Source organism: Drosophila grimshawi, unplaced genomic scaffold, assembly GCF_018153295.1.
Source record: "Drosophila grimshawi isolate 15287-2541.00 unplaced genomic scaffold, ASM1815329v1 contig_44, whole genome shotgun sequence".
Taxonomy (NCBI): Eukaryota; Metazoa; Arthropoda; class Insecta; order Diptera; family Drosophilidae; genus Drosophila; species Drosophila grimshawi.
In genome coordinates this window covers 3123365-3136425 of record NW_025063240.1, presented here as the reverse complement: position 1 = coordinate 3136425, position 13061 = coordinate 3123365, and the positions used below count along the sequence as shown (strand labels likewise).

General features: G+C 38.9%; 1 protein-coding gene across 1 annotated transcript in view; it reads right to left on the bottom strand.

Annotated features, from left to right (window-relative positions):
- The window catches only part of LOC6556567 (formin-J), a 34809-nt gene that overhangs the window by 7920 nt on the left and 13828 nt on the right, over positions 1 to 13061 (bottom strand). The window contains exons 2-4 of the mRNA XM_001985375.3: positions 6950 to 7369; positions 6693 to 6867; positions 2817 to 2850 (exon numbers count right to left, since the gene is read on the bottom strand). Coding sequence (XP_001985411.1) covers positions 2817 to 2850; positions 6693 to 6867; positions 6950 to 7132 — 392 coding nt within the window. The 5' untranslated portion in view covers positions 7133 to 7369. The remainder of the gene's footprint in view (positions 1 to 2816; positions 2851 to 6692; positions 6868 to 6949; positions 7370 to 13061) is intronic.

Here is a 13061-nt window from a genome sequence, read left to right as displayed (position 1 = left end):
TTGTTGTCCGAGTCGTTGTTGTTGTTGTTGCTGGTTTTGCGCGTTAGGCAGTTTATGTCCTTGCGCCGTGTCCCTGTACAGATTGGCTCCTATTATGGTTGTGTGAATTGATATCCATAAATCGAGTGGCACTTTTTTTGTAATTGCTTTTCAATTGTGTTTCTGGTGTGGCGAGTGAAACGTGCGACGAGGCAACAGCCAGCAGCAAGCAAGGCAAAGGCAATGGCAATAACGAGGACGCAGGCAGGACACGCCAGTGGCTGACGGCGCACAGACCAGACGGAGCCACACAGAGAGCGAAAGAGAGAAAGAGCGAGAGAGAGAGAGAGCAACTCGCCAGTTGCCGTAGCTGCTGTTGTTGTCATTGTCCTTGCCACGTGCTGCGCGCGCATTGATTTCTCCAAAGTTGAAAGTTGACTTGGCATTTATGAAGAGACTGCCAGGCCAAAAGCGACAGCTCGCAAACTCTTTGGGCTCTTTTATTTTGACGAGACACTTCGTCAACAACATCGGCACGTGATGCCACATTGTTGTTGTTGTTTTTGGCATGGGCTTCTATTTTGGTCCGTCACGGAAGTTTCTGTTTTCTTGTTTATCATACTGCAACGAAATGTGGGTGCCAAAAGCGGCAAAATGAAAACTGAGCAACGTGCTCTGCCATGAACACCGAGGAAGTTGAGCAAACTGACACGCCAAATTACAGAAACGAAAACGAAACGCCAAAATGCCAGAGAGTGAAAAATAGAACTGAATATTGAGTTTGCCTTCTCTATACCCTGTAACCTGTACCCTGTACCCTGTACTAAAATTGGATAGAAAGTGGCATCAGTGAGTTGTACAATTCCAGGGCAGAAATACACATTTTCCTGAGCCGAGTCGATCTAGCCATGTCCATCTGTCTGTTTGTACAGGAGCTACTACATTTAATATACATTTCAATTGTACTTAAAACTTATCGTATACTAAATGCTGATCAAGTTTTTATAGAAACATGCCATGTCCATTAAATTGATCAATTGTAAAAAAATTCATAAGGATCCGTTTAGGCGTAAATATTGATTTTTGATAGGTATATATTTGACAAGAGGGCATCTTCTAGTCGAACTCTTTTGACTGGAGCACTCTTGTTTGTAAATGAAATTCACACCGGCAAAGTCGAGAGCCGTTAAATCGATATCAAAAAGCGCTTAACGAACCCTACTAAAAATCAAGCTAGAAAAACTAGAACATATGTTATCAGAGATCTGGTGTACAAAATACTCAAATCAACTTTCAGATAGCCAAATTAATAAAATCTAGCACGCTAATTAGACACTCGATGTTTAAGCACTGGCAGTCTTGAGTTAAAAAATACTTCTCTACTTCGAATCTACAAGATTTAATAGCCTTATCCATTATGTTTTGCTTGTTCATAGCTTAGTCATTCTTCAGCACAAAACATAAGTATTTATTTTTAAACAAAATTTGTGTAATTTAATATTGCCAACGTCAGTTACGTTTCAGATTGATTAGAACCCATTGGTTTTGACAGCAATTAAAATCCGCTTAAACAAACACAGCAGCTTCCAAGCTACGCAGCCGAATATCTCAAATGAATATCTGTTTATTTATAGCACCTAACTGAGACTTCAGCCCCATTCCCCCCAAAACCACCTCCCTGCACAGCACTCCCTTAAGGAGCGCTGAAATCAAAGCGCTGTTCGGATCATTGAAAACGTTTAAAGCGATTTGAAATTTGAAATAAATTAAAAAGCGCGAGAAACTACGCATTTAATTTAAGCAAAGTGTATGAGCAGGGTAGGTAGAAGGGTAGAATAGGGGTGGGGAGGGGGGGCGTGTCAACTGCCATATGACAAAATGGATGGGCTTCACTTGGCCTCAGATAGAGCCAGCAGACAAATGGCACCGAACAATCAATTAAGCATTTTATCTGACGAGACGCCGAAGAAGCTGCCTCAACATGTGTGGACAAGGCGGGGGGGTTAGCACAACAGAGCGGGGGCAGTGAGCTGATTGACTGGCATGCCTAAATGCCATATTGTTATTGTACATTTCTGAACTATTTCAAAAAATTAATTGAATTTGTTTTAGTTTTGCTTGAAGCGTCAAATTTTGTTTGTCAACTTGAGCCCAGGCCCATTAATAAACCAGTTTAAAAGCAGGGGAGGTGGGAGGGGGTAAGGCTAACTAATTGATTTATTGTTGACTAATTAAATATTGAATTAATTGCTTGACAGACTCACACAAAACAAAAACAGAAATAAAAACAAAACCAACGCAATTTATTTGCATAAAACCCAAAACACAAGATTAAATAAAATTTGTTCGGATCGCTGCTGTTTTTGATGGATGTTTGACAAGCGTCCAAATCGACCAAACTTGGCCACCACACTTAGGCGTACGTTAATGATGGCACCTATACTACGGATGGGCCACTTCGCATGCCCATGTGAATTTCTAGGGGATCGGACCTTGATCTTGTCTAGTTGAGTGCTGCATGCAAATTTCAATGTGTAAAAAATAAATAAAATAGCAAAACGATTTTGCTTTAAATTGTTTGTGATATTCATTTGGACTATGTTGTCAGTTTTTATTATAATTGTTGTTGCCGTTGCTGTAGTGGGTGTGTTTCAGGGTTTCAGTTAACAAACATTGCATAAATTGTCTTGATTCAGCATATACATGGCAAAATGCACAAATCTTGAAGTCAGTTAAAATTGGTGTTGGTGGCTGGCCATGTCTTTGACTAACACATGGGACATCCCCTAAAGACTAGACACAAGTCCCATGAAATGGCCTTTAGACCTTCCACTCACCTTAGATTACTCAGCAGCGGCAATATTTTGAGGCCTGTAAGAGAAAAGAAAATAACACATGAATACTAAGTGGTTTTAAATATATCTATATATATATATAGTCTCAGATGAGTGATAGATATAGCTATATTATTTTAGCTATTATCCTGTTGATATTGTTATATTAATGATTAATATATATATAATTTTCCTATAAAGAAAAAGTCTATAAATATTAAAAAATAATTTGATTTTTTAAATAAACATAAAAGTAACCTAGGGAAGTAAATGCCTAAGAATTAATTCCGTTTTAAAATCGCTGAAACTTAGAAATATCAAATTCTAGGCTAAATGTGCCATTTAATGAAATCAAAACCAGAGGAAGACTAAAATTTGTGCTGTGTTGAGCAAATAAATATCCTAGTTTCATTTCTTAGACATGCTAAGGAAACAAAGTAAAATATAGCAAAATCTAGAGAAATTTGACTTCGACTTTGCTAACTAAAAATCAAAGCAACGAAGGAAGTTTGAGAAAGTTGCTAACATTCTTTTGTCATCAAGATCTTTCTAACTGTGCTCAACATGTGCCACTGCCCAACTCCCACTGCTGGCTGGGGACTGGTGGCTGTTGGGTCTAACCGCCCAATGCTCCCCAAAGTGGCTTCCGGTCAAGCTCGTTTTTTCGCCTCCTGCTTTTATTTGCGCACTTACAATCAGCACACAGGCATATTAAATTGTGTGTATAGTATTGTAAATAAATTTATAATAAAAACTTAATTACAAAATGCTCGTGAAAGTCGTTGTAGCTTCTGTTCTGCTCGATCCCCCCCTTTCCATGCCTACCCTGTGTTTGCCGTATTTGGCGCCTTGACGTTAATAATTTTATTTTACGACTTTGTGTTTCGTTGTCGTTTCATTTATTTGAAATTGAAAACCATAAAAGGCGCACAATTAAAATGTGTGTGTGTCAGTTTCTGTTTGTGTGTTAAAGTTTCTTTGTCCGGGCATTGTTTCAAGTTTTCGGAAGTCGTGGTCTTGACTAGCGGATCGAGAGAACTCGTCGAACCGATCTTAAAAATAATAACCAGCTTCAATTGTACTCATGCCCTACAGCCAAGGAATTTGCATGGGACACGCCCAAAATCTACAATTAATTGTTTAATAACATGCCATAACAACGAGCAAAAAGAAAAAGAGAGACTAAAAATCAAAACAGAAATTGAAATCAAAATCAATTCGATTTGAATATTTTTGTATGTCGTTTTTTGCTTTTTTTTTGCCTTGTTCTATGTGTATTTATTGTTAAGCTGTTGACGCTTTATAAATCAATTGAAATTGAAATTTGCCAGCCAACTAAATGAGAAAATTGTTAAATAAATAAATTTATGGCGCGGTCCGAGCAGCAAAAAAAAAAAAAAACAACAAAACTATGAAAAACTTAGCGTGCCAAAGTGGAAAATCATGGGGCATAAATCAGTAAACGCCGCACAGCCGGCAGCGATGGACTTGACAGATGACATACAGCAGATACGATGGCAATACTATGACCAGATCTTGTACGGATTCCAATTCTTAGAGTGAGAGAGTGAGAGAGAGAGAGAGAGAGAGAGATGGAGACGGAGAGGGAGAGAGGGATTGAGCTGATAATTGGGCACTTAAGTGGCATTAGCAGATTTCAAAGAGCACAAACAACAAAAACTGAGAATATGCAAATATTTATCATGCTGGGGCGTTCCTGGAAACTCAAAGATTGGTATGCACGTTGCGCCGATGGAGAAGGGAGCGGGCCAAGAGATCGGATGAGCATTGGGGGCCAACAGCCTTGAAACTGAATACATCATCTCATTGCCAAACAAAATGCGGCCGTTGCTTGTCAAATCTGTCGCTGAGGAATGTTCCAACTCGATATGAACATTGCATTTGTGTAAAATGTGCTACCAAACTCACAACCGGGCCCCCTCCCCCTCCACCCCTCACACCGTTCTCTGTCCGGAGTGCTGCAGTTGGAGGTGGAGTGCGTGACTTACATTTTAGAGTTGAGATTTTGTCGATTTTGTCGCAGCTGCTTTATTTATTATTTGCTTGTAATGCTGAAAAAGCGCAGCTCAATTTATTTTAATTAAGAACAATAAAATGCCGCCCCCCCTTCAGCACCCCTTCCAACAGCCAGCTATATGCGGCAAGTGCAGCCATCATTCAACGCATCAGCGAATGTTCCCCACACTTGGTACTGCGTCTGCGCCTGCGCAGGCGGCGACTGCAACTGCTGCTGCTGCTGCTGCTGCCACTGCGTTGCACGCAGAACTGCGCTCAATCAAAGTCATACGAATCATACGAAGAGAAGCGGGTCTGACGACTGCCGACCACATTTAGAGATGCGACTGCAGATGGAGGATGGAGTTTTTGAAGGCGTCATTACAGTTCATGAACTTTGCCAAAGGGGGCAAAGGCGGTGGGGACAAGCAGACAGCCGGGCTTGGGGGGAAGCTGAATGCAATGTCAGGGACAGGATGTGAGTGCGTCCCTTGTTTGTCAACAACTGTGGAATAAAGGCGACTTATTATATTTTAACTACGTGTCTATGTTGTTGATATTGCAGAGCTCTCAAGTAGAACCCGACAAGGCAGAATTAAATAACAATTTGTTGCTGTAACTCACTGGACAACCCTTAGTTTTAATCTCACGACAGCTGGTAGACACCATACAAGAACAATCAAAAACGCTGAGCATGAGAATATTCATGTAGCAAACACTTAATATCTTTTTTAATGACAAAGCATATTCAAATTATTTTTAATAGTCAAACATGGGAAGACACAACTTTATTTAATTTTAGACATTGGATGATTTCCGATTCATAGGCTGGGTGGCATTTCATATTGCTATAAGACATAATTTATAATGCTGAATTCGACTTTAACTAACTTGAAAAATTCAAATTACTTTGGACACGCCCAGAGTAAACAAAAATATATTTTCCAACCATGTTTATGTGTCCAGTCAAAATAGATAACGGGATTTTTCCTTTATCTCTTTTCAAAAATGTCCAAAGCCACGTTTTTGGTTTTGAAACGCCGGTCACGGTTCACAATTAGTTAAATTCTAGTTATGGGCTTTTCACGAGTAAGTTTTAATTGACCAAGAAAAGGTGCCGAACCCGATATTTACTTTAAAGACGCACCTCAAATCGTTGGCACGTGCTAAGGTTACCCAATTGGAGTGCGTCAAGAGACAAAGGCGAGTTGGCGATTCGATGATTGCTGGTTGAGTATGGCAAAGCAGATGCCGAGATCATAATTATCCAACGACCCCCAGATCCCCCAAAGCACCGCATACCCCGAGGGTCTCTGGTGTGGCTGTGACATGCAGTTAACCAACTTCAACTGGGCATATGTTGTTTGCTCTATGGTTTGGTATATGGTCAAGGGCAGTGCCGATCAGCGGCGCCGTTAGCGGATCAGCGGGCACATCAATCAAATCAATGAAATCGAAGACAGCTAGCAAAGCCCAAGGGGGCAAAGCAGTTGACTCGAAATTTGGGTGAAGAGGTATGATGGGGAGAGGATGGCAGGGGAGAGAGGTCGACTGATGACTTTTTGTATGGTTGGCCTAATGTGTTTATCAATATGATTTGTTGCTTATCAGCGTTGGCAGAAAGCAGAAAGCATAAACAGAAACAGAACTCCAAACAAACGTAACAACGTTAACAATTAGCGAACACAAATTTAAATTGGGGATGTACTACAGGTATTAATTATCATGGGAGACTTGGGATTATAAAGTTCTCTAAGTATGAATCATATGAATGAATCATGAATAAATCTTTTAACTCTGATTGTTTTTTGACTTGCGAATAATAATAATAAATAACAGAGAAATTATAAATAGGGATCTTACCTATAAACTCGTTGCGTATGCGAATGCGTTCCTGCAGATTGGGTTCTTTTAAGATGACGCAGTTAATGAAAATCAGCAATGCTTTTTGATAGTCCAATGGTGGCGTTATCAGGGCGCAGGACTGTTCCAACTCATTGATGACAATTTTGAAGCGATACCGTTCATTTTTGAGATTCTACGCGAATAATGTGATAAAATATTGAATGATATGATTATGCAAGGTATATGTAAAATAAAAGATAATCTATTATATATACCTTGTAAAACTCGAGAGTTTCGATGGCACGGACATAGCCGTCGGAGTTGTGGGCGCAGAGCGCTGCGAGCAGCTCGAAGACCTGCTTCTTCACCGTCACATTCTGCGTGTCTAGGGCAGAGCCCCACTTGGCAATATAGTCACGATTCTCGACTATGCAATCCAGGCCGATGCATGCGTCCATTTCTGTGCCTTGTTTTTTTGTGGCCTTACACTCGGTGGGTTGGGGTCGAAGGGTGGAGGCGGGAGATGGGAGGGGTGCTTGTCACGCCGCTCGGACGCAATTCGTTCGATCGATTTATTTGCGGCTAGTTGCAAAGGTTCTCAGTTCTTGGATTTGGACATGGACTTGGTTGCTGATCGCCGCATTGAATGCCTAAACAGTTTCCGTCATGCCGAACGCCTCTCTCGTGCGCTGAATCTGTAAATAAGATGAAAAAATGTTGCCCATGAATATAGATTTAAGTTCGGATTGCATTAGACAACAACAACAAAAGCCGGGGGTGCACCCGTTTCGTGGGCTAATCAATTGTGGCTGGCCCTCGGCCTCTGTCAGGCAGTGTCCCATATTTTTTCTTTATATATATTTATATATATATATATCTATGTATTTGAAATGCCGTTCATGCAGCGCTCTTAATTAATTTATGATCTCTCTACCCCAAGCCCATATTCCATATTCCCATAAATTCATTTTGGCTATTGAGCCGCCAGGGGGCGCTGCTGGCTGGAGCCAATTGCTTTGATTTCTCAACTGCACTTTTGACGGTCAAAAATGGAGCCAAGATCAAAGCTGTTAGCCGGCCCGGCCCGTTCTCCATCTAAGTCGGGGTTCCGCCTTCGAGATCTCCATCTCAATTATAGTAAATGATCTTGTTAATTTGCTTACACTTAAGGCATGCGACGCATTCGATTAGTTGCTAACAAAAAACAAAGCAAAACAAAACAAAAATTAGTCGAAAAGTGTTAAGGCACAAAACGCCGACAAAAGCCTGACATTTAAGTTTTCGCATATTAAACTACAACATTTTCATTAAATTACAACAGCAGACCCAATAGCAGTAATAGCAACAAAAACAACAAAAAAGGCCGATAAAATATTTAACATTTTTGTTAAGAGCTGCGATCTCAAGTGGCACTTTGTGCCATTTGAAATTATAATTTGTTTGTGCGCTAAATGCCCATGTTTTGTATTTATTATTATTATTTGTATATATTTTTTTTGCTGTTGCCATTGTTTTTGTTGCTGTTGCCCGAGTGACGTTTTGAGCGGCGTCGCTAATGAAATCCAATAAAATAACATAACATAAATGACAGATATTTTAACATGACATCCTTTAGATATGCCACTTTGATACCACAAGTGCTCGCTGCGAACATTTCCGATAATCCATACAATCTCAAATATGACAATACCTTAAATCGCAGACAACATTCTGGAAACAAGTTCTCAATCAAAATGTTAAAACATTTTGCGATTTTTGCTGTCAGAGTCGTTGGCTGTCTTTCTAATTGAAATTCTAATGAATATTTAAAAGCATACACTTTGCAACACAGTTGCGTTAGAATCAAGATCAAGATATCGACTGCACATTAAATGTCTAGTTGTCAATTAATTAAAAGTCCATTGTTTTCAATTTAATAGTAAAACAAGTTGACAACACATCATCTATTGCTACATTAATAAATGCAAATTTTTCATTTTGCAATTGAAAAGCGAGCAAAATATTTATGAGAAGTATAAGCTATGATAATGTTTGTATTTCAGCTAAAACAAGCACTAAATTTTACAAATAGACTTTAGTTGAATAGTTTTGACACATTTAAATTTTTAGAACAAAAAGAAATACATATATTTAATTTATATAAAATCAACTTTACTTCAATTGGAATTTCTTCAACTTGAGTAATTTTACGAAGCAAGAACAACTTTGTTGAATAGTGTAGTAAAGCTGGTGCTTAAATTTTGTATCGAAACAACACCCGCACAACAGTTTGAGCAGCCAAAGCTCTCTATATATGAACATATATAGTTAACCGATATGTATAAATGTATGTATGTATGAATGGGCTATATATGCGAGCCTGTTGGGCCGATAAATTAAATGCTTATCGGCTAAACTGGTTCCATTAGGCCCAGAGACGTAGTTCGCTAGTCGAATGTGGTAATATTGGCCAGGTATTTATTGTCAATTTGTTTTATGCAAAGCAGAGCAACGAAAAATGCGAGTTTAATTGAAATGTAAACAGAGTTGGCAGCACGACCCGACGGAAATGTCTGAGAAGAGTACACACACTCAGTCACACACACATGACGAAAGGTGAACTAAAATGTTAATGAACTCAAAAGAAAGAACAGCTCTGAGACTAATTAGAATTTTGTCAAAGGTGCAAAGATCTTTTCTTTTGTCGGTTTTTGCTTTTGGATTTTTTGCCTTTTGGAGTTTTTTTTCTTCGAGTCTTTGGAGTTTCAGTCTCGACTCATTTATCTTGGCTTAAAGCCCAACTGGAGACAATTGCGGGGCGTTGACAGGCGCAAATGGCTTTGTCATATTGAAGTTGTCCTCTGCACCCACACACCACCCCGCCTCCCCCAGTTCAGACAAGCGACAGGTGGCGACTCGGTGTCGCCGTCGCCCGTCTATAAAATGTCAACTACACACACTCACACACACACACACACACTTGCGGCGCACATGCATACAAATTGGCAGGCGCTGAGATTGTAAAATATTTTCATCGTCATCGCCTCGCTCGGAGCCAAGTTAAAGTGCAAGTAATAATTCACGTATTTCAAAACTTTTCAATTCTCAGCGAACGTTTGGTTTGTTGTTTGTCCCACTGTCTCACTATCCCACTGTCTCTCTGTCTAACCATCTGTCTCGTTTCTCGGGCCGTGCGGCTGTTGTCGCTTTCAATGTCTAGCGACATTTTAATAATGAATGTTGTGTATAAATTATGCTCGGGCTCTTTAACAAATTCACAGGCCGTTTGTTCACACAGCTGCTGCGCTTAATGTGATTAAATGTTGTGCAAAGTGCATTTGGGAATGCCTCAAATAGTTTATCAATTTTCAATTCAAAATTGCTTTCGTGGCTTGTTCACAAATTAAGCATACGCCACATAGGACACTTGACATGAGACAACAAGCAGCACACGAGATTCAACAAATATAAAAGTAAACATGATCAGATTTACAAATGTGTAAACAGCAAAACGCCAGCAGCGACGTCAGCAGCGACGCAAGCAGAACTGTTGCAATAAGCGCAAGGTCGTTTAGCTGCTTTTGTTGCTATTGCTTCTGTTGCGTGTTGTTGTTGTTGTTGTTGTTACTGCCACCTGTAGCAAATTGTAGCAAACGGAGCTGCAGCCTCTTCAAAGTAGCCGTCGCTCATTTTCTATTAATTTTCTATGGGAGTGTTCGAAGCAATATTTATTTATTTTATTATTTTCGATTTAATGCGTAGGCGTTGTTGGTGCTGCTGTTTCTGTTGCTGACTGCACAATTTTCATAATCTTTTATTGGATTTTTACGAGCTGCAGGCGGCAGCCGTAACGAATTTGCAATTGTCGATTTGTCCCACAACAAACATAAAAATAAATGGTCATTGAGCAAAGTGTTTGTACTTAACAATAGCACAATAACTGGCTATTAATTGATAAATCCAAGTTCGTTGATTTAGCTACACAAATTTTTAAATGCAACATTGACCGACACAATGCAAAATCTTGCACCCTCATTGCAATCGTGAAGGTCTGCGGAGATTATGATTATTTAAGTTTCTCAAAGCATTAATAGTTTGAATATCAATTAAGGTTACATTAATTTTGAATACCAGCTGTGACGGCATAAGTTAAATCAGTTGTAGAAGAACAAGTAAGTCAGCATTTTAATAGTTTAACACAGCACTCGGATTAAAGTAAGATCGTTAGCTACACCAGAAAATTGTAGGTACAGAATAATTTAAAATACTTCTAATACAATATTTATAAGATAAAGTCAAGTTTCTATGTCTTATTTTCTTTAAATTTTTAAATCAAAATGGAAGTTTCAAATTAAAAATAAATGTAAAATCTTTAATGATTCTACACTATAGGAATATTAAAACAGCCAATTGCAGCCTGGGTTTAATTCAGAGTTTTGCGGATTAAATAAAATTTGTCCACTAAGTACAATCATAAATTTTAACTTGCATGATCTAAAAATGTTTTTTTAATCTATGAGCAACTTCATTTTCATTTTCATGTTCATATTGATTTCACTGTTGAGTTGTTGCTGATGTTGCCTTATCAACAACAAACGGCAACAACAACAAAAACATCATGTTTGGATCTGTCTGGGAACCAAGCGCATTAAGCACAGTGAAGCCGCTTTGTTGGCTGCAGCTTTAAACTAACGCAGACAGATTGGACAGCCGGATTGGACGAGTCATAACACTTGACAAGAGACGACGCCAGGCAACATCAACAACTTCTACAACGGGGCAACAACAAACGAGGCGAGACGCAACACAACAGCGATTCCCAATCAAAACACGATCTTGGCGCTTGGCGCACTCAGCATTGACCTTATGACTTCTAAAATCGGTAAAAACATCTTTACAGCTCCATGTGGCAGTTGTTGATTGTTGTTGTTGTTGTTATTGTTGCTGTTGCTGTTGCTGTTGCGGCTGCTTTACGTTGTTCGTTTTGATATGTTTCCAATATGCGCTAAAAATACAAAAGCCAAGTCGAGAGATGTCGCGTACTTGAAATTGGGATACATTTTATTGCCTTTATAACTCATTGTATACGATTGCAATACACACAATTCAATTCAATGCATTCGATGCGACTCATTCATGGAACGAGTAGAAGACAACACTCTCCGCCCCGTACCTTGTAGCTTCCGCCCCTCTATGCCCCACTCCTTGCCACTTGCTTGTACTTGAGTTGGCCAAGTTAACAACAACAATTTTTTGAGGATAAATCGTCCACATGTCAGGTTGAAGTGCATGGATTGAAGGTCAAGTTGCTTGCAAATTGAGCAATTTGGGTCTGGCACAGTACGCCCATTCGTGCGAAACGATTAATGCTTTAATTAACACTCAGCTTACACAGCTGGTCAAGCAATTCAGTTAGTTGGACTTGCAACGTGGGCGTCTTCGACATCTGCCAAACTGCCAAAAATCAACAGCAATCAACGGCAAAGGCAACCAGGTAAATTTTATATTTTAAATGTTTTATTGTTGTATGCGCTTGCGGTTAACAAAAGAACATTTGACTACAGCTAAAAAAAAAATAAATAAATAAAAAAAATATAAAAAGCAACCCACGGCTAGTAGTGAGAGAAAAATAAAAGTAAATGAGTAGAAAAAAATATAAATAAAATGCGTAGGTTTTGCATTTTGATGACGATGACTTCGTCGTCTGCTCCAACTGACCAACTGACAAAGCCCAACCAAAGCTCGTCACCAGCAAGCTTCAGATGCAAACATATCGTAAATAAGTATGCATATAATCACAAATTTAGATATGGGTTTTTCTTATGCTAATGCTGCAGTGGGGAGCGCGTGCACTGCGACCGTGAACGGAAACTGTCTAGAGGGGCAGCTCTATAAAAAAAAGTATAAATAAATCTATCTAAAAACCGTTGGAAAGACCTCATCCCTATGTTAACCGAAATTCATTCTAAATGTCTCTACAATTAACATAATTATGTATCTCTTAAAAATATCTAAATAGTTAGTTAGAAAATCAATGTTTTATAACCTTTCTATATCCCAAATATATGAACGTTATTTTAATACAAACGAGATGGATAGGCATCTTAGGCCGAAGATTAAATACCCTTATATCTACATTTCTTCGATCTTATTTGGTCGGGTTAGACGTTGACCTACATGTCACTTAAAAGTCATCTTTCGTATGTTCATCTTTTAATTGTTGCAAATGTGAAAACAAATTAAAAATACCCTCGACAAGAGTATAAAAATATATATATATTTATTTATATATACGCTTAATATTTTTTAAATATGTACAATCCACAAGTCAGCCAAGTCAAATATAATATGAAAATTCGTATAATTTGCTCAATTGAAGCGAAGATTGATTATGTCTGAATTGATGAA